Raw genomic sequence first — 23,304 nt, 5'->3', positions numbered from 1 at the left:
TTCACGTGTTATTAAATTGATTAAAAAGAGAGATCAATTTCACCAGTAATTAAATTGTTTACAAAAGACAGATCAATTAAACCTGTTATTAAATTGTTTAAAATGAGAGATCAATTTCATCTGTTATTTAATAAGACATCAACCATGCATTATGTTCTTCGTCATCAACCATGCATCAACCATCAACCATGCTTTTGCTCTCATATGAGCATCGTCAAGGTATACAAATTGATCAAAAAGACAAATTTACCTTTTTAAAAATTGTTTTGAATGAGACTTTTGCAAGATCTCTGAGACACCTCAAATCTAACCATTTAACCACCATGTCGACTCGGTGGAGGGAACAGAATGTCCTTTGAATAAAGATGTTCTTTCCTTCTTTTAACAAGTGTGTCCTTGTTCAACCAGAACATAAAAGTTTCCTTCTTTATTTATGATGTGTGGAGGAACGAAACGTGTTGTGAAATAAAGCCTGTTATTTATCACAATGTCCCTACCTGCAGAAAGCATGGATCAGCACTTGTCATCAGCAAAGCCACACCTTTGGCACAAAATGTGTCAAGAGGTGCTATATAAGGACCAACTTCGACCTCACCACTTGTGTGAACCTTTTCGTCTGCAGTTTGAACATTTTGCCGACTGTTTTCCTCACCAGTGAAAGATGCATAAGTCGTTGTTCTTGTTCTTTTTCATCCTCGCCTGCTGTTTTGACATCAACCATGCATTGAAAGTTTGTTCATACAGTGGGCTGGTCTGCAACAGAGTTCAATCGCAATGTCCAACAGTCATGCAGGAGATAATCAAGGTAAGCAAAATCTGTGCATGATAATGGGGGTTTTGATGTAAGTTTTAAAAGTGAAGATGATGAAAATAACTAGGAAAGTAATTACTGTCTTCATTGCAAAAATAAAGACAGTTCCATTGAAAATTTTGTCATTTGCTTAAGTGTATAATAAATCACACATTTCAGTGAAATTGGTGTCATTTATAAGGCATTTATTTTAATTGTTTGTGCTGTAAAATCAGATGAAGGAGTTGGACGTGATTTACTAAATGTGTGTTACATCATTTGGGTGTTTTGATCCCTCTGAAGGAGTAAATACAACTTCTGAAGAGATGCTTCATGACTTTCACCACCTTAGAATCAAAAGGTTCTCACAAACAAATGGTCAATTTTCAGAAAGAATGTTTTGATTCGAAGGCGATGCTATGTAGACATTAAGAGACACTATAAATCTGGTAAAAGACCTCCTAAAAACAGGCCAATATGGTTAATGATTGGTTTGAAGAACATAACACTTTCCCTAAACCAGTCAAGAGAAGCAATGTGCCTCGATCACCCCGATCTTCTTTTTGTAATAAGGGTGTGGAGATAATATTCCTTTAGGAATCGGAAAATAAAGTTTGCAAGTTGTTACAGAGGTGAGTTGCAAAGGCATTTCTTTATTAGGAATCCAATGTGACATGAAAATGAGTTTAGTGGGAGGAGAGATACAACAAAATGAGATGTTATTATAAAATAAATTTATGCTTATACATTTTTGAATGATATTTGGATAAAAGCTGCAGCAATAATTAGCATTGTCTCATGAGAAGAAGCAGGAATTCATCCAGATGAGATTTTCATGTTTGTTCCAAGGAATTTTCCAAGATATCTAAAATATCTCTTACATTTCTTCACATGAATGATATAAAGTAATTTAATTGTCAAGGATATATTAATTTGGGGAAAAAATTAAATACATACTTCTGGAAGATATAACCTGTCATCATAACATATCGAATTTGAGAATTGTGTGCTTGTTTGTTTTTTTTATGTTTCACTTCGATGCACTCTCTTGAGGAATTAAAAATGAATACAAAATAATATTGCATTGGGAATGTTTGTGAATTCGATTGATAACCACAAGTGGCCACCCAGTGCTGTCCAAAGATTGGGGGGAGATGGTACCCACCCTATGCTGCCCACCTGGGTGAGCTTTTCACAGCGGTTATTTCGGGATGTATCGGACATTGAACAGCGATGAAGTTACGAGCCTCACGGTGGTTACCTTTTGTCTGCGGGATGGCGACCGCACTGTCTTACCCCACATCCCAATATACACTTTCTAGTGGCCTTTGGCAGCCTGAAAACAGAGCAATGTGTTGTCACTTAAAACCTTGGTCAGATTCTGAAGGACTGACACCCAAAATTTGTGGCTTCTTGATGCTATGGTTTACCCATGAAATAATAACATACGAACACACAAACAAACAAATACACTTGAAAATATTCATAAGATCTTATAATTGTTTTGCTTTTTGTAACCACACAAATTAGTTCTAATATTTTTGTAATGTTCACTCAAACCTGCGAATTTGAGATTTTTTTTTTAACTCTCTCACCCTTGCGGTGGGAAAGCAGCTGCTCAAGAAACCTCCATAAGCCCAAGCGGCAGGTCAGTAACCGGCCACCACATGCTCTTGTTTATCACGAGTAACTTCCTGAGCAATTAGTGGCTCCATTATATTGCACCTGATCTTCGGTCCATGTTGCCGCGGACAGCTCAGGAAGTGCGAGGGAGGATTTCCCCGTGCACACGCTTTGTTACACACCACAATCGGCCCATCCTAGTGAATACACCAAAGTGAATATTCTGCGGAAGTTGTAGCATGAGATTCACGAACGTTTTTGAAGGTTTTTAGTGAAAAAGCATTCCAAAATGAGTCGAAATGTGATGTCTGTTGATGAGGAAGGTGGATGATGATGATGTGGATGATGATGATGATGATGATGATGATGATGATTATCGTGATTTTGAGTAGGGGAATGACTTTTCAAACAGGAAAGTGAAACTGACAGTACTGACAACAATGCTGTGAGAGTTCACAGAGGTGTTGGTGGGGGGTGTGGTCGAGGTCGATGGCGTGGTTGGGGCAGAGGACGTGGAGAGGATGGATTTGGAGTTTACAGTGTCATGTTGAAGTTTGCACTGGGAGGAGAGATGATGCCGAAGCTATCGATAACCTTGGGGTTACAGGGAACTTGGTCGTCCGAATGACTGACAAATTCTCAGGATGGAATTATTCCCTGTACACTGACAGATTCAACACCTCAGTTCAGGTGGTTAAGTGTATGATCACACAACAATGGATAAGGAGGTATGGAACTACTATGACCAGCAGAAGATAATTTCCCAAGACCCTCACAAGGTGAAACAATGAAATCAAAAAGGGGAATGGGAATTTCTCTTCAATGGGATTCAATGGGATGGTGCTGAAAAAAGAAAGATTCCTCTTGCTTGTCCAAAAGCAGTGAACGCCCATAATGCAGAAATGGGGGGGGATGGACAAACAAAAATGACCAAATTACTCAATTGCAGAAATGCCACCGCCACGATAAATGGCCAGGTCGCTTGATAATAAAATTCTTCATGTGCACTGTGTACAATGCATACATTCTGATGGGTTTCACAAAGTGCCATGCTCCACCAAACAAGAGAGCAGTCAATTTCCATTTATTTATGGAGAAACTGTCAGGAACTTGCAGGAGATGTTCAATCCACTGAAACAGCATTTGGTAATCGACGCTCAGCAGTTTCAGGATGAGTGACGACTGAAACGGGATGCTCACCATGATGTAGAAAAGGCTCCACATGCGACTACCAACAATCGATGTGTTGTGTGCAGAGAGAAGGACATCATGGCAAAGCAAAGGAACTCTCGGGCAAAGGACGAGGACTTGCCAAAACGCTGCAAGACAATACACTGGTGCACGGACTGTGAAGAATTCTTATTTATCGGAAAGTCAGGATATGACTGCTCGTTTGAATGCAACCACAAACTGGAGTATTGGTGAGAAACTCAAGAAGAAAGAAAGCAAGACAGTCTTTGATTCAAAATATCATTTAATTGTAATTACAGGACTAGAAAAATAATTTTAAACGCAGAAAACAAAAATAAAACAAATTTCAACTTTTCAATTATTTTTCTGAAGGGATCCCAGGGTGGGGGAACAGAAAGTCCAAGGAGCTCAGGGTTCAAAAGGTTAACACACAATCCTTGTTTTTGAATGAATTGTTGAATAATTTTTTGAATGAATTGAATGAAACATTCTCCATTGTTTTGAATGAATTGAGGTTCAATGAGTCTAAATCTGGACCTGTATCAAGAAAATCGTCTTTGTGTTTCATTTCTCTTTCATGTGCAGCTCATAGTCAGTGATCTTTTGTTTGTTCTCTTTAGATTTTCACACGTTGTGACATTCTCCTCTTGATCACAACAAAACCTCCTTCGGAAGGAGACGTGAATCGAGCAGCAATGTTAGTCGACCTCCTGAACAGGTTTGGCAACTTCATAATTTACAAAATCTACATTTTAACGAAGCCTGTCAGTGGCAATGAGCATGAACAAGACCTTGTGCTGAAGTTTGAACTTTTCTCTTTGACATTTCTCTTACCCCGTCCTTGTGAAATAAAGAAACATTTGGAAGGGTATGATGAAGCTGTAGATCAAATATTTATGACAGTGTTTGGATTAAGCTGAAAACAATTCTGAGAATTCGAAGGAAATTATTCAAATGTAGTTTTACAGTTCACTCACACATTTCTCTGCAACATTCTGACAGTGGCAGAGGTTGTTCGAGTTTATTTCTGGAATTATGAAGGTTCTCAAATGGTTCCATCATGAACCATGTTTTGTGTTTGAGTACATCATCGCCAAGCCAGGAAATAAGAGAGTAGAGATGGACAAGAGTGAAAGGGGAAATAATAGACTTCCCAGAATGAACCATTTTGAGAGAGATCTGGAGACTGAATTGGAATACCTTGTGATGGTTGATCATGTTAAACTCATGGATCATCTAGTTTATATTTAATAATCTACTATTTTAATTGCTTACATCTTTCTCTCATGGGCTGGCAGCATGGTCTGCAGGTGTGCAGACTCACCTCAAAGATGACTCGTCTGGGTTTGAATCTCAGCCGAGCTATCATTTTTCAGGGTGGGGTTTCTCAGGCAGGGTTTGTGTGTGTGTGTGTGTGTGTGTGTGTGTGTGTGTGTGTGTGTGTGTGTGTGTGTGTGTGTGTGTGTGCGTGCGTGTGTGTGCAATGCCTTGCATGGATGTTGAACTGGACGTCCCATCTTCCAGTATTAGTTTTTGGACATTATTGATCCCACGGTGTACTTCGTGAAGAGTTGGCGAGCTATCTCTGGCACATTGGCCAAATTCCAAATTCCTGTCCTGACTCCCTGTGTCAGAGTGGTGACCCGTCGATGATTGTAACCTGAGCCATGTAAACTACTTCGGCAGCACCGACGCTCTGTTTAAAGCATGGTTCATGATCTGCTCTTTATTACATCACATTTTACATTAACTTTGTTTGTTGTTTGTTTTTCATTGTATATCTTCACGTTGTTGGACCTTTATAATTATTATATTTATCTCATGTTATTTTGAAATGGATGTTCAGAAAAGTACATGGAATTATCAAAAGAACGTTTACATTGAAATCCAACTTCCTGACACAGGTTTTACTGGAACTTATTAACTGGAGCATCTCCCCTAGGGAGTTCCCTGAAAACACCTACAACTACATTAAGAGTGAAGAAATGATGATAGGATCCTGGAGGAGAGTGTTTGCGTTCATCTACCGGTACGTCATCCAATGATCTTGATAAGGATCATTACATCGAGGGGTGTGAGATCAATTGTATTCCCTTCTATAAACATCCACACATGACATTTGTTGTACCAAGATGATTTGAGAATGGGATGTAAAAAGTGAATTATAAACATTTCTTTCGTGTCCAAGTTCACATAATATTTATAAAAATGGGATTTTTCACTTACAACTCCATTCCAACCCATCCTTCCCCTCTTGGTGTACAATGGTTTTTATTTGTATTCTCTCCCTATTACCTGCAATTCCTATCTTCCCCACTTTCCCAACGTCCCCCATCCCTCTCAACAAAACACTCTGTGTCTTGTCTTAAATCCCCCCCAAAAATAATCTCCCTTTCTCCTTGCATACCCACGAGTTCCGATCCTTCTGCTTCTTCCTCTTCTTCTTCTTAATCCTGCAGGCACACCTTTATTCTACTTGCGCTGACCCACTCGAGCCTTTACCTTCACGATTTCTTCCACCAACCTTCCATTCGCGAATCTTACCTATTCTTCAAAAATACATCAAAAATTAATAATCTTCTTTGTATCCTTTCTATATATACACCTCCTGTAATCATGTGTCGCTCTCCACTCTTCCTGATACGTTTCATTGACCCAGCAGCTTCACTCTGCGTTTACCGTTCCATATTTACCACACACCTCCACGATTTTACCTCAACCTTCCCTTTTCCAAATGTAACGCAATCCTTATTTGAAATAAATAAATTAACTTTTGACGTTACACCTCCCATAAACACGTGTTTCTCCCCATTCACTATTCACCTCCACGGTTTTTTCTCCAAACATTCCATTTCCTAATCTGATGAAAACTCTCAAATAATAATAATAATAATAATAATAACGGTTTCTTATAATGCCTCATCAGACTCTTTCACACGTGTGGTGCTCTTCACTGCATCATAATTCACTTGTCTTGTTCTATTTCCATAGTCTGTTCTCAATTCGACCTCATATGTGGTGACTTCAATTGTCATCATACCAATTTGCAAGGTGTGGGTACCTCTCTCACCTGTCATGGCACTTCAGCAAAAGCTTTATGTGACTCATTGGGACTGGTCAACTTCCTGACCCGGATATCAACCAATTGTATTCCATCTCTTCTGGATCTGATTTTGACAAATTTGCCTGAAAATATTGGCTGTTCTTTCTCTGCTCCAATCGGTTCTTCTGACCACGTCCTTGTCAAAGTGGACATCTCTCTGGCTGTTATCAGAGAACCACCTCAGTGCAGTCGAGTCTGACATTTCACTCAAGCTGACTGGCAGGCTCTCCAAGAAGCCATCAAACTTCAAGACTGGTCTCCCGTCACTACTTTCTCCAACATCAACTTATCCTGGGAATTCTTTCGAAGATATTTGCTCTCCCTCATGCACAGATTTATCCCCTCTCGTCTTCAGTTGTCCTACCCTTCCTCCCTCCCATGGTTCACTGTAGCTTGTGGCGAGGCCGTTCTCCTGAAACAACTTCCCTTTTCCTCATGGAAAGCAAACCCAACTCAGGGTAATCTCAGTTCCTTCCATAAAGCTTGGAGCAAGTGTGTATCTACCCTCAGGAGAGCCAGAAAACAACATCTTTCCAAGCTCAAGTCTGAACTCTCAAACCTCTCTCCCTCCTCCAAATCCTGGAGGAAACTAATCAAATCAGTTTCAGGTGTGTGTTCCCCCTCCATCCCCTCCCTTACCTCAATTGGCCCCACTGCTGATACCGTAAGTGAAAACGACTGAATGCCTAAACTCGGTGTTTGCATTGAAATCTTGTGTCCAAAACCCATCGCTTTCTGTCCCAACCTTACCAAGTCGCATGCCACTGTCCCTGGTCTCTGTGTCCTTTTCTCCTGACATGGTGGAGAGCTTGCTGTCAAACCTCGACTCAGATTCTGCAACAGGTCCAGATGGCATCAGCCCACGTGTCCTAAAAACCTGCTCCTCTGTGCTTGCTCACCATCTCTCTGTTCTATTCACCCTCTCATTTGTTCAAGGTCATCTGCCATCAGCTTGGAAATCAGCAAAATTTACTGTCGCACATAAAAAATGTGCAAAAACAGATCCCTGCAACTGCAGACCAATCAGCCTTCTCCCAATCATCAGCAAGGCTATGGAATCCTTCATCGGTTCAGACATTAAATCCTTCCTCCTCCCAATGGCCTGATTTCCAATCAATTTGGTTTCAGACCAGATCACTCTATCCTGGATATTCTGCTTCTGCTCTACCAACAATGGATTGAGGTCCTCAATGTCGGACATGAAATCAGAGCCATATCTCCAGACATATCGCGTGCTTTTCAGAAGGTATTGCACCCTGTCCTGCTCCCCAAACTCTCTTGCGATGGTATCCAAGACAATCTACACTGATGGCTTGCAGACTTCCTCGACTGTTGCAGTCAACGTGTGGCCCAAACTGGAGTGCTTTCATCCCCTCTTCCTGTCCAGGCTGGAGTTCCTCAAGGCAGGGTTATGGGCCCTGTCCTTTTTTTTGTTTTCATCAACGATCTCTCCGACTCTCTGGAAAATCCGATTTATCTCTTCGCTGATGACTCTTGCTGCTTGCAGCCTTTATTGATCTCTGTAAATCATTCGATTCAGTGAATCGGGATACCCTCTGGAGGATTCTTGGTCTTCATGGGGTGCCACCCAAACTGAACAATCTGATGTCTGAACTCTACTCTGGTACTGAGAGTGCTGACATATTCCCAGTTGTTACTGGAGTTCATCAGGGGTGCGTACTGCCCCCCACACTTTTCAGCACTTCTATGGGCTGGATTCCAGGGAGGATATCAGAGAGATCAAGCTGCCTTGCATCGTTTGGGAATGTCAAGATCTCTGACCTTGATTTCACAGATGATGCAGTCATCTTTGTGGAGACTTGAGATATCCTTTTGGTGGCCCTCGAGGTGCTGAATGAGGAGAGGGAGCCACTGGGATTACGGATTTCCTGGGTCAAAACTAAGATCCAGGTTCTCAATGACATCTTGGATGCTGCTGTCCTGTCTGTACATGTTTGTGGTGAGGATGTTGAGGTCGTGGTGAGATTCACTTACCTTGGCAGTGATATTCATGTCTCTGCTGGCTGTGAATCAGAGGTCAATAGACATCTGGGTCGGGCCTGGGGAGTCATGGATTTCTGGATAATGGGGTGTGGCGCTGCCGGTACCTGTGCGGGAGGACGAAAGTTCGAGTCTTCAGGTCCTTGGTGCTTCCAGTCTTGCTCTATGGATGCGAGACTTGGATTCTGACCAAGGATCTGAGACGGAGACTTAATTCATTTGGTGCCAGGTCTCTTCGGAGAATCCTTGGTTATCGCTAGTCGGACTTTTTGTCCAAGTAGTGGTTGCTGAGAGAGACTCAAATGAGATTTGTTACCTGCATTGTCTGTGAGCATCAGCTGTGGCTGTATGGACATGTGCCTCATTTTCCTAGCGCTGATCCTGCTCACCAGATTATCTCATTGAGGGAGTCTCTTGAGTGGAGGAGGCCAATGGGTTGACCACATGCCTCGTGGTTTCAGCAGGCTGATCGGCATCTCAAGGTAATGGGGATGGGCCAGGCATCTGCCTGGAGGGTGGCCAAACGGAGGCCCCTGGAGTACCGACCGATGGAAAGTGGACGCAGTGACGCGCTGCTCTGGCACATTCTCCCATACCTGACCTGACCTGACCTGATGACTCTACCCTCTGCCATACCATTGGTCATCCCTCAGACCGGCATGCAGCAGCTTCTTTGCTCACTGCAGATCTGGGTTAAATCACAAACTGGTCCAACACGTGGAACATGTCTTTCAATCCGGACAAATCTCACACTCTCACTATGTCTCTCTGAAAGGACCGTTTCGACTCCCCCCCCCCCAATCCACTTTCTCAACAATCCTCTTGAAGAAGTCCTTTCTTTCAAGCTTCTGGGTCTCACTATGTGCCATGATCTTTCCTGGGAAAGCCACATTTCCAACCTGGCCTTCAAAGCCAGTCAAAGCCAGTCACTGGGAATCCTCCGTCGTGCAAAGTCCTTCTTCGGCCCACCTGAGCTACTGACCACTTACAAAGCTTTTGTCCACAGCCTGATGGAGTTCTGCTCTCCCCTCTGGGTTGGTGCTCCTGCCTCCCACGTTTTTCGGCTTCACGCTGTGGAAACCAAGGCATTTCGGATCATTGGTATCTCCCATGAAGAGGCTGAGTCTTTGGGCCTCTCTCTCTTTCACCACAGGTCTGTCAGTGGTCTTCTTGTCTTCTGCCGTCTCCTCTCCGGTCTTGCCCCCCACCCCTCCTCCCTGTTGAGTCTGTGATTTGTCCCCACTATGTTTCCAAAGGGTGCTCAAGGTCCGCCAACAACCCCTTCGAGTAAAACCACCAAAATCACAAAACACTGCTCACCTTCACTCTTTCATTCCTCTTTTTCCCACCTTTGGAACAAACTCCCTCACTCTGTTCAATCCCATTCTTCCCTCCAGGCCTTCAAAACCGCTGTTCACCACAACACCTTATTGTCCCCCATCCAATACCTATATCTTTGGTACCCCCGTTCGTCCACCCCAAACCCACCTGCTTCAAATTCCCTGCTTTCCTGACTGAAATTCCCTGTAATGTCCATCTTGTATCCCCCGTGTTCCCCGCCCCATCCCTCCCCGCCCCATTCCACAGATTTCCTGATGTCTCTGTTCCCCACTGTGTTGTCCTTCCCACTCCCGCCGCTCATGTCTCATGCCCCCATTGTTGTGTGTTGTGTGCTCGCTCTCATACGAGCCTCGATAAGGTACACAATAATGTATATTCCCACGACGTCCATCGTTTCTTACCGACATCCTTCCTCGCTGGATTCTCATCACATCCTTTCCCTTTTTTTCCTGCACTTATCAAGGGATCAACAACTTCAGGATTCATCGATTTGTGATGAAGAGAAAGGATAAACCTTCAAAACTTGAAGATAATTCAGAATGAAACAAACTTGAATCTCAATTGGAATTTGAACATTTTTGGTGGACAATGTCTCTTTAATTTATATTTCGTTCTCCTTCACAACCATCATCATATTGTACCAATTTATAAAATAATAACAATCACTTAAAAACCACACAGGTTCCCAGGATCAGATCAGATCCATTCCAACATTCTGAATGACGTGTGTACATCCTTCTGTTTAATCGAGCAGAAATCCCTTCTCAAAGGAACAGTTCCATCAGGCTGGAGGAAAGCTGACGGAGTGATGATCAAAAAGAAAGGAAACAGGAATGAACAAGGCAATTAGCATGGTGTCAACTTGAGTTGTGTGGCAGGCAAGTTCATGGCAAACATACTGAGGGATGTCTGTGTTGAACACATGGAACAGAACGCTCTGTTTACGGACAACCACCACTCAAACTGTGATGTCATACATTGTGGACACAAGAATCCAAATGTTGAGTTCGTCATAAATAAACACAACTCGACCATAACATAAACATGAGCAGAACGAGAGCGACAATAGGTGGAGCACACACCGTGTAGGAAAAAGATCAAAACCCCCAAATATCCTCCAACCTCAAAGCAGAGGAAGAAGAAGATCAATAGGTTTCAAGTGTTGAGAATGATGAACCAAGTTGATAAGATCACTGAGGGAATATTCTTCAACAGACGAGCAGAGGAACAAATACGAGGAAACTGGTTCATGAGATTCACGGGAAATTACCGGAAGTAGATAAAGAAAAACATTCGGTGAAAGAACAATTACACAGTGGAACAATGTCCGCACACAAATGGTTATCAGTGCTACGGTGAACCAAGTTCAGTTCAACAGAGTTAATACTGGAAACATGACCCGGGAAATATGACCAACAGATACCACGTGACCACAATTATAACTTCAATGTGCAGGAAGAACAATCAGATGACTGAAAATCCTGGAACAAGTGATGTGTGTGTGTGTGTGTGTTTGTGTGTGTGTGTGTGTCTGTGTGTGTCTGTGTCTGTGTCTGTGTGTGTGTGTGTGTGTGTGTGTGTGTGTCTGTGTGTGTCTGTGTCTGTGTCTGTGTGTGTGTGTGTGTGTGTGTATGTGTGTCTGTGTGCGATTTGTTTGGATCTCTTCCGTGAGTCTGACACCATGTATTAAAGAAGTTTTCATTTCCTGGGAGGGATCACTCCCTGAAAGAGGTCTCTGTTTTTGCCATATGTGTGAAGGGGTCGACCCAAACATACAAAAGTTGAAAATCCTTGATGTAAGAAATGTGAGCAGGAAGTTTGTATTACATGTTGTGCACGATTCAATGCAAGTTTAGTTACTGGTTTTGTTTGTTTGCAGATCAGACTTGGTGGAGATGAAATATGATTCCACGGAACAGGGTCCAAAATTAATAGATTATAATATCTTTCATCCAGAGGCATTCTTCGTGAGGTTTCAGGCCAATAACACCAGTAAGTATTAAAAACTTTCACATTTTAGTTTACACAATGCTCTTTTATCGGTACAAAACAATATTTACTTATATTTCATTACACTTCATTACAGATTTGGAATGTGATTTATTATTGTGTGATGATTGTTCATGAGTTCGTTTGATTGTTTCATAACACCCCCATTGGTCCAGGGCCTTGTGTATTCCCATGGGAATTTTATGATAAATCTAATGTTTATTGTATTAAATGTGTTGATATGTTATGGAACATTGGAAGCAAGTCGGGTTCCATGTTTTTATACGAGTTCAATAATACATTTTGAGATCCCAGAATGAGGACACCATATAATCGGTGTCTCGCTCTTCCACATTGTCTGTGATTGTTTTGAGATCAGTGTTGAGATAACTTGGTTCATTGTCCTTTTGTGTGTGAGCTTCCAAGATCGCCATCAGCTTAGCTGGTCCAGGCAGACTTAAAGGGAGCCATCTGATGTAAATAGAGATCTTGGAATGGAACTGAACTCACACATGACAACAGCGACTTGGAGATAAACATCTGGGTGTGATCATGCATTGATGAGCAGTCGAGCGAACAGTGATAGGTTCTCCTTGAGCTCAACATGAGTGGAAAACTTGAGATTTTTTTCTTTGAAGCAGATTTCCACGTTAGTCGATTGAGCGTATTGCTGGGTCATGTCTTAATGGCTGGAATGGTGAGCTTGGTATCCGAGGGTCCTGAGTTCAAATTCCGATTTGCTGTTGAATTAAGACCAGGTGGCGTTGACTCAGCCTGTCATCCTGAGGTTGGCAAAAATAAGTACCAGCTTGCTGGTATCCTGTGTCGGAGTGGCGATCCTCCAGCATTCTGCCCAATAGCCCAGGAAACTGCTTAGGCAGCACCAACGCTCTGCACAGATTATGTTCCCAATGTATGGATCTAGATTGAGCTTGTTCATTTTTTTCCAAGGACTGAGTGCACCAACGATGTGCGTTGTTACAAAATCCTCACAGTACTGATTTCCAATGACAAATCCACTAAAGGTAATACATATCAGGGGTGTGCATTCAGGTGTACTCCTTGGGTCGAAATTAAATTGAAAAATAGCAAACACAATGAACTAAATTTGCAAACAATTATATCTTCCAAAGGTGTATTTTAATTAACTCAAACACCCAATTTTCATTCATGCACTCCATTGGAGTTCCCTTCGTATGCATGCAAAGTTCAGGGCCCCGAGTTTTCATAGTTTTGGAGTTATGGAGGAGATTGACGGATGAATGGCCTGACACACACACACATTTATGAGGAAAGATGACCAATATGAGCGATATTCAAAAATCTCTCTGAATGATCATCAAAACACACCAAGGTATGTTTTTTGTTCAACATATAACATAAACATTTCGTTGGAAAAAAAAATATATATATATATATATGTACATATATATATATATATTCCCCGGTTAGAATAGGTGTACCATATCCCTGTGTCATAAGAGGCGACCAGGGTTGCGTCAGGAAGGGCATCCGGCGTAAAACCTGTGCCAAATGATTATGCGGATCATAACGGATGATCCACTTTGGCGACCCCAAATGGGAGCAGCCGAAAGAAGAAGAAGAATATATATGTATATATTTATATATATATATATATATATATATATATATATATATATATATATATATATATATATATATATATATATATATATTCATATTTATAAAAATATATCTGTACATATATATTTATAAATAAATACATACATCTTCATTTAAATATATATATATATATATATATATATATATATATATATATATATATATATATATATATGCATAGTTTTCATGAGAGATACACCTGGTGGTGTTTGTGCCTGTGTTGTGCTAAATTGTGTTTCTCAATTACAGACGATAACAAATTTTGTTTTTTTCAGGTATCAGGGATTTGATTCTTATCCCCATTTGGACGGATCCAAACGAAGTGAAGAAAGAAAGTCGTAAACTTTCTTCAATGTTTCAAGCAGTTCAATCAAAGTGGTACAACACGGTAAGAACAATAAAAAAAACTTTTTTTTTAAATAAAATCTGTGCAGATCTCCCGTTGTAAATTTAATATCCACTCCACATAGTCTATGACTCTTGAAATATTTTTTATGACACAATGTAAATTCAATAATTTATGACGCAGGTACATTTTGAAATTAACCTTCAACAAAATTTTGAGAAATACTTCAGAAAGTTTAATAACAATGGTGTAAAGTCAAGGGCTCAGGATGTGCAACGAATGTTTGGATGGATTCCTTGGTTTGAGGGTCCACGAAGCCAACATCATCAATGGAGTCATAAATGGAGCTTTGTGGACACAAGTACATTTCCATAACGTCGATCATACATCCTTCAATCGTGGACATGAGTACATTTACACAATTACCATCACGCATCCTTCAATCCTTCATCTGGAAAGAAGATTAGAAATTAAATAATATAATTCTGGTGATCGAGGATCCAAAGAGATCACATGACCTTTTTCTGTTTCTTCTGTAGATGACCGCCATGTTTCTCGGAGACTTTAGTGCCATGAAACATCCTCAGGAGGACGAAAGTTTGAACCAGTTTGGTGACTTCCTTTGGCTCATTGATGAGAATATGGACACAATGGTGAAAGAGGATATCAACTCTGCAAATGACCGGTTTGTTTGCAATTCCTCAATTATATTGGGACATTATATAGTAAGAGCAACTACAATCCTGAATGATGTGCTCATTGGGATTATTCAGTTATAACATTCGCAAAAATGTGAAACTTGTTCTTCTCCTTACCCCACTCCACCCAGATTCCTTACCTGTTACCTATCCCCAACCCTTTCCCTTATTTTCCAAACTCTCAACCTATTTCCTTTCATTTCTCTTTCCTCTTACAATGACATAGCTTCAGTTGTTAACCACAAGCCTGGTGATGGTTAATAGTAACCAATGTTAACTACAACATTTAGACTAAATGCAATATCAATAAATAAATAACTAAATAATAAACACCTTGCAGACACACAAGTGAATTGTTTTCTTCAAAGGAACTTTGCAAAAACGTGTTCTTGATTCGTAACAAATTATCTTTACATGTTTCATGATGATTTATGTGTGATTATCAGTTAGACTCATGAACTACCAACTGCAATATGATTACATCACTACCCATAAATGAACACACACACACACACACACACACACACACACACACACACACACACACACACACACACACACACACACACACACACACACACACACACACACACACACACACACACACACACACACACACACACACACACACCTGGCACAGAAACAACTCCGAAGTCGGTTTCCATCTCAGATGAATAACTTTATTAGCCTCTGTTGGACTTCATGCGAAATGAGGGCGAACGGATTTGGTTTCTGTTCACGTCCCTGCGTGCGTGTGTCCTCAACCATTTCTCGGACAAGCATTTACCGATGTTGTTTAAACTTGTCATACACATAACGAATGATGTCTTACATATGCTAGTCATTTATTTTTCCACATCAGATCGAAGATGGCCGACTGGTAGGCTGGCGTCCATTTTAGTTGCACATAAATATGGGCTAGCCCTTCACGTCCACACAGCAAAATTAATCAAACAACGGGGCTGTGACATTTTATGTCTTTTTTATACTTGTTTTCCCAACCTTTTTCCTTGTGGGATCTGCAGGGAATCCTTACATTCTGAAATCCTACACCGATTCATTGGTCCATCCAATGGCACAACACCCAATCATGATAAACATAATGATGAGATATTGTGTGCTGTTTGGGTTAGGTTTAGGGGTAGGGTTGGAGTTACCTTCCTCTGTGTGTAATTCGATTCTCTCCCCCTTGTTTCCCTTCACGTGTTTTCAAACTTACAGATTTGTGGTTTTTGGATCGGCATTACAAGAGGCTATTGTACCTGGATCAGCAAAACCTTTGAACATTCAGACGGAATACTCTCTCAGTGAGAATGAGGTATGAGCAGAGTATACCTGTCACTGATTGGACATTCAGAACCTAACGATCATTCATAGTGCACTTTTCTATTGATGGTTGATCGTTTGGTGCTTGGTTATACTTGGCGTTCCATAAAGTGTGCACAAGTACATCAATCGGGTATTACATGGCAATGAAGGATGAAAGGTTACGTTTCTCCTTCATTTAGATCTATCTGGTTTACAATTAATACAGTTCTGTGTTCCATGGACGTAATGATTTTTTGGTTTTCCCAGTTTAATGAAATTTCTGTTTTATATAATACTTTTCCCCATTTTAATTGAGGATGAGTTCAATGAACATGGAGCAACATTTCAGAGGTGATAAATGTCCTCAGTAAACACAGAAGATGATCAATGTGTGTTTGGAATTTAAAGTACCCAGAGACCAGTGTAATATTATACACAATACATATGATCTGTTAAATCAATAAGTTTGATGATAAAAGATAAGATTTGAAATGTTTATGAGGACATATTCAAAGTAACGTGGTTAAAGGATTCCTTTTCCTGATACTCCCACAGGCTCTGTGTGTCAGTGACCATTACCCTATCGAAGTGGATCTGAAGGAAATACCGGTTTAAACGTGTCGCACCCAAGATCGTGAGCAACTCTCGATTTGATGCAATCGCCGAGAGCACATAATGAAAGGGTGCAGCTAATAATGGAGCTTTAAGGGATTAAATTCGTGATTATTCAGCATTTGTGCTTTTCTTGTCCCTTTGCAAATCTTTTGCCGAACATATAATTCTATAAGTGGTTTATTGAACAAGTTTTAAATGGTATTGTCTTGGGGTTCATCAGTAAAGTGATGGGGCAGTGTTTTCACAACTTCTTCACATTATGCATGCCAGTTCACCGAGCTGTTCTTTTTCTTCTGATTTACTTGTTCCTCCTCTACTCTTTATGTAACTCTTCCATCAATGTCTGTTTCCTGCAAATAAAACTCATGAAAACACATGAATGTATTGCGTTTGAATTTGCTTACCTGCTGTTCACTTCAATATGGCTTCATTTCAGGTCTCCTCATAAATGTGTGAAAGCCATGAACAAGAATAATAAATCATTTGTGGAGGTCTGCCATGTCGTTGTCATTCTGACAGAATAATTTACAGAAAGAAAATAATTTATAGAATCCGCTCCATTTTAGGTGTTTGCAAAAAGTCATGGGCCACGTGATATCCTGTACAATTAAAGAGATGTACCCGAAGAAAAGCTGCAATTGGGAACAACATTCACACAAACATAGTTCAAAATGTCATTCCAAATGATTTCACAAGACAAACTAGGGATGAAGATCACACAGCTGTGTTATTCCATTAAAGGATGTGTGCCTTGAAAACAGAACTTAATTGTTGATTTAAAAAAAAAACTCAAATTGGTAATTATATATTTCATGATGGATGAGGAGGTAGAGGGGAACTTACTGCAAATACACGACACACACGACTGCAATCTGACCCAGGAAGGTTTTCCCCAGGAGCCAGTAGTTTTCCAACTATCATCAAAGAGTGGGGATCCCGATGGCTTTGCCTCAATCCCATCATTCGCTGAGCTGCCCCACCTTTTTCATGTTGAAGTCTTCAGTAATGGACTAAATCGGCCACATCAAGGCCAAGTCTTATATAAAAGAACTGCATTGATCGAAAAATAAGGAAAAAGAGAATAGTCGAAGAGTTTTTGAGGAAGAAATAAATCAGTTTTTTGAAAAGGGGAAAGTCATGTGTTTGGGAAGATGTGAGAAGTTAAAGAATTCCACAGTATGGCAGTGGAGGGGAAGAAAAAAAACATCGTAACGACCCACCCTTGAGACGCCAATGGCTACACAGTAATCATGTGATGTAGTGGCTTGTCCAGTATTCCTTGATCTCGCTAATGGTGGAGGTACACAAGAAGTAAGTTCTTGTGAGCAGAAACCGAAGTACTATCTGCAGAAAAGAGAAAGAGAGCCTCCTATGTGGCGGAATTTGAGCGTGTCAAGTTTTGAGTTCACATTGGCAGAGTTGACAAGTCAACTAACTTTGGATTCAATTCTGTCCAGTAAGTTTGTGTAGCTGCAACCTCCCCAGATGTGAGAGCAGTCACAAGGACGAATCAATCATTTCTCGAGTTGGAGCAACTGTTCATAGGAGAAGAACTTTCGACATCTGAACAGGACTCCTAATTTCTTCGAGGCAGACTTAGCTATTTGTGTAATGTGTGGATTCCAGGATAAATTTTATGTTAGAGTAATACCTCATAGGTTTATTGTATCAGAAAGTGTAATTGTAGAATTTTCAAAGGAGATTGGAGAGAGAGAAGAGAAGAGAAGAGAAGAGAAGAGAAGAGAAAAGAGAAGAGAAGAGAAGAGAAGAGAAGAGAAGAGAAGAGAAGAGAAGAGAAGAGAAGAGAAGAGAAGAGAAGAGAAGAGAGAGACTTTTTTTTTTTTTTTGACTTTTATGTCCTTTTATTACAAAAAAGTATAAAGGGTAAAAATTCAATACAACAAAGCAAAGGATTATATACAAGAGTGGAAAAAAGAAGAGAAGAAACCAATTCAATTTTCAAGTAATCGATAAAGCATTGATAACAATTTATACACAAGGAACACCCCCAAAACATACATTAGAGAGAGGAGAAGATGATAAGAAGAGAGAAAGCAACACAGGCTCCACACGTACCGCCAGAGACTGAGCAACAGCCCCTTGCGTTTGCACGTGCGTGCCAAGCGAGAGAGAGAGAGAGAGAGAGAGAGAGAGAGAGAGAGAGAGAGAGAGAGAGAGAGACGGAGAGAGAGAGAGACGGAGAGGGGGAGAGAGAGAGAGAGAGAGAGAGAGAGAGAGAGAGACAGACAGACAGACACTTTTGGCCTCTTGATTGTTTGGGATCATGATGTGACAAGAGAAGTTATACCAGTACAAGCAAATGCCTGAGCATTGCCCAACAAAGAAACAAGGTAAATTAAAACTTCAATGTAAGTACACCATCAACAAGTTCACATAAGAATGTATTCACACACCACTGTTGTGAGAACAGTGTACAATCACTGAAATGAATTTCAAGGTGTACGCGTGCTGTGACCAAGGTTTTAAAGAGGTAAACAACATCGGAAACAGAATCACAAACATCTTGAATTTTGCGTTTCCTTGACATGTATATAGCAAGCTTCGCTTCAGAGGACAAATAATTTGCTAACAGGCACTCGTATTTACGCTGGTGGAAGATGCTAAAACCGTAAACAAAACCATAACAAGTAAAAATTAGGCCGAGTCCCCGGATAGCACGTGATAAGACTGTAAAAAGGGGTGCCAACCTTGAGCAATCAATAAAAATGTGAAAAATAGTTTCTGTGGCACCGCAGAAGGGACACAATTCTGTGTTATCGGGACATATACGATGAGATAAAACACTGGATGGTAAAATGTAATGTGCCAGTCGCCACTGCAAATCTCCGGAGTGCTTGGTAGTGGGTGCCTTGTACATAACATGCCAGTTGAACGAAGTAGAATGAGTGGTCTGAAGCATTCTCCCCCAATGTGCTTGTGGTTCCGCAGGTCTATCGGGAACAAGGGTTTTAACACACAAAGCGTAAACAGAAGATTTTTCCATCAATTTAAAGGAGGTGAAACCTTGAAAATGAAGCAAAAGCTCTGGAAAGGGATGTTGGGATAAAGAAAGGTTAGCTTCTACCTGTGGAATCCATTTCAGATTGGTTTGCTTGAAAAAGCGCAGAATCACAGAAAAGATTCTCCCAATAATTCGAATGGACCTCACTCCAGTGGCCACAGCGACGTCAGCAGCTGGCTTCCACTTATAAGGAGAAGGAGTTCTGAGATCTTTTACCTTCGTACATCCAGCATCAATAAACTTCTGCACAAGAATATAATTGCTGCAGACCCCTTCAAAAATGGGGTTTAAAAAGATAGGCTCATTTAAAAACATTTCCAGGGAGTAGTCATTGTTATTTCGACGAACAGTGACTGCCTGCCATGCCTTCAGCATGCTTCTATAAAACAGGGGGACTGATGCTATATCAACTTTCTTGGTGTCAATAAGGAACAGTTGCTGATCGTAGCCGAGTTTCCCCGCCTGCCGAAGCAGGCAGTGAGCCAAGGCCTTCCACGAAACGTCCGTGTACAGCAATCTGCGAAGCGAAAGGAGGCGAAAAGCCATCACCTTGCTGGTAATAGCAATCAGCCCCTGTCCTCCTTCAGCAACAGGCAGGTTTAACACACCAGGTTGGAGCCAATGCTTTCCTCCCCAAAAGAAGTCAATAAGAATTGATTGTAATTTTTTAAGAAACAAATCTGGGGGCTGCAGTGCTATAAAAACGTGCCAAAGCATTGATGCTGCAAGGTTGTTTATAACAAGGGTTCGGCCCCGATAGGAGAGTTGACAAAGTAAGCCCTTCCACTTTCGTAAACGTCTCTCAGTTTTAATTATTAGAGATTCCCAGTTTTTTTTAAATGAAGTTCTCAGTTCCAAGAAAGACGCCTAGGTAAAAAATTCCATCCCTTTCCCATTTAAGTTTCTCGGGAAGAGTCGGAGGAATGGCGCCATTTTGTGGACCAAGATGGAGAGCTCTGCTTTTTCCCCAGTTCACTTTTGTGGAACTTGCCAAACCAAATTCATGAATGCAACGGACCAAGGCTGAGACGTCCTCATTCGAGCGAACGATTGCACAAAGATCATCTGCATAAGCAATCACTTTAAACGGGTTCGCCATTGGTTGAGGAAGGAAACCAAGAAGACGTGCACGCAACCGAACGAGTAAAGGCTCAATCGCAAGAGAGTACAGGAGGCCAGAAAGAGGGCACCCTTGACGAATGCCTCTATTAACCGGGAAAGGGGGACATAAAATGTTGTTAACCTTTAAGAGACTAAAAGTGTTGTTATACAGTAACTGCACATGAGAGATAAAATTTTCCCCAAAACCAAACCCCCGTAAAACAGAGAAAAGATAAAAATGATCAATGGTATCAAAGGCCTTTTCTTGATCTAAGAACACCAACCCGACATTCCTTTGCTCAAGAGAACAGATGTCAATTATATCACGCACAATAAAGATACTGTCATGAATTGTCCTCTTCGGGACACAGTAAGACTGATCTGGGTGTACGATCTCCTCGATTATGGCTTTAAGGTGGTTGGCAAGGGCCTTGGAAAATATTTTGTAGTCTGCACAGAGTAATGAGATGGGACGCCAGTTGTGTGGTTGCTGAAGGTCTCCTTTTTTGGGGATAAGGGCGAGGACAGCCCTCCGGCAGCTTAATGGCAGTGAGCCTGATCGTCGACCGTCGATTATAACCTCAAGTAGTTCTGGTCCGAGGAGGTCCCAAAAGGTTTTATGAAATTCCGCAGGAATTCCATCCAGACCGGAGGCCTTACCCGAGGGTAGAGTTTGAAGAGCAGCTTGGAGTTCCTCCAAAGTTACTTCCTTGTCCATTTGCAGAACTGCAGATTTTGACAAGGTAGGTAAGGAAGAAGTCAGCACTGTTACCATTTTGTTGTCGATTTTCGGAGCATGATAAAGTTCAGTAAAGTAGTGTCTGAGTGAGGCTCTGACATCTTTTTGATTGTGTGTTATCCTTCCTTCCTTTGTCCTTACTGAAGTTATCTGCTGACTTCTCTTTGTTTGATCTTCCAGTCCAAAAAAGAACTTAGAGGAGGTGTCCAGGTAGCACAAATTCTCCAGTCGGAGACGAATCAGCGCTCCTCTGGCTTGCTTTGCACAAAGTCCAGCAAGAAGAGCTTTTTTCTTCGCCAGCAAGAGGTTGGTTCTTTCATGATTTGAGGCCAAGAGGTTGATCTGCAAATATAATATTTCTTTGGCAAGCAAGGATTGAAGGGCAGAGTCATATTTGGTGTGGTAGGCTCCATATTGTTGGCAAAAGGATCTTATTTGCACTTTGACGTTGTCCCACCATTTTCCAAGGCAGGGGAAGGAAGTTTTACGTTGGAGCAAGGCTCTCCAGAACACACCAAAGGCATCGACAAACAGTTGGTCATCCAAAAGGCTTGCGTTGAAGGTCCAGTAGGCAGCACCACGATTCCGAACTGGTTGGTGAATACGAAGTGCGACCATGTGATGGTCTGAGAAGCCGCTCGGAATAATGTTCATATTGCTCACAACATTTAAAAAGGTACTGTTGATGTAGAAACGGTCCAATCTTGCAAGTGATAGGTGGCCTTTTGAACACCGACTCCACGTGTATTGGCGGAGAGAAAGATTGCGGATTCTCCACACATCAACCAGGGAAAACTTGGACAAGGCTCTCAACAAAGGCGCTGCGCTTGCTGGGTGCGGCTCCTCTCCATTACGATCAATGGTGGGGTCCATCGTGCAGTTAAAATCTCCACCCAAGCAGACAAGTCCATCAAAATCAATGTGTACAAGAGACGTTTCTAAGTGTGTGTAAAAGGCGAGTCTCTCTGTGCTATCGCTAGGTGCGTAGACATTCAGTACGGTGTGTTTAAAGCCATTATGCGTGAAGGTGAGTGAAATCAAATACCCTTTGATAATCTCATTAAAAACAACACTGGGACTACAAAAGGAAGGTTGTATATAAACAGCCACCCCAGCCATTGGGTGTTCCAGACTACTAAAAAACCATTTTCCCCTCATTATCCTTTGCCATTCACTTGCACAAGAGGAGCTGCATCTTGTTTCTTGCAAAAGCAAAACATCAATGTGATTTGTCTCAACAAACTGTTTAACTTCTGCTTTACGGATGGAGGAGCGTCCCCCATTAATATTTAAACTCGCTATAGAGAAGGCCATAGGCTAACATAGAGTTAGGGTGTGTCAAAAACTTAGTCTCTCAGTGTCTGCAGCTCATTCTTTGCTTTGAGGATGCATTTCCGGAGTCGATACACTTGTGATTCCGTCACACCAAGCTGTCCGGCTTTGAGGAGCAAAAGCTTCGCAGAGATTATAAAGCCGGATAAGTCAGGGAAAAAGTTTTTAATTTTAACATGTTTCTTGCGAAAGGTGTCATGAAGAAACTTTATGATATCAGCAGGTGGAACACTGGTAACACTCTCCGAATCTTGGGAAACTGGATCATTCCATGCTTTAGCACTGCCACAAGAAGCAAGTGATGAGTCCCCGTCGGAATCATAATCCGAGTACTGATTGGTGTCCATTACATTATCGTTATGCTCCAAAGATGGAGCTGATGGTTTAATAAGGGAAGCCTCACATTCCGCTTCCAAAGGGGGAGAAGGAGTCGGAGGAGTCGGGGAAGGAAGAGTGGAGGG

At 41.4% G+C, this 23,304-nt stretch overlaps 1 protein-coding gene across 1 annotated transcript; it reads left to right on the top strand.

Annotated features, from left to right (window-relative positions):
- The first annotated feature begins 596 nt into the window (after positions 1–596).
- LOC147014966 (deoxyribonuclease gamma-like) lies at positions 597–16,919 on the top strand. The gene is made up of 8 exons (XM_085849229.1): positions 597–805; positions 4,225–4,322; positions 5,547–5,633; positions 11,929–12,041; positions 13,958–14,070; positions 14,568–14,713; positions 15,948–16,044; positions 16,590–16,919. Exons 1-8 carry the CDS (start codon positions 662–664, stop codon positions 16,647–16,649), a joined length of 858 nt encoding a protein of 285 aa, XP_085705355.1. The 5' UTR covers positions 597–661; the 3' UTR covers positions 16,650–16,919.
- The last annotated feature ends 6,385 nt before the right edge of the window (positions 16,920–23,304 follow it).

Source organism: Eptatretus burgeri, chromosome 12 (assembly GCF_056783735.1).
Source record: "Eptatretus burgeri isolate ZD-2024b chromosome 12, Ebu_testis_v1, whole genome shotgun sequence".
Classification (NCBI taxonomy): domain Eukaryota; kingdom Metazoa; phylum Chordata; class Myxini; order Myxiniformes; family Myxinidae; genus Eptatretus; species Eptatretus burgeri.
Note: the sequence above shows the minus strand (reverse complement) of the source record. Positions and strands in the feature narration are given on the sequence as shown.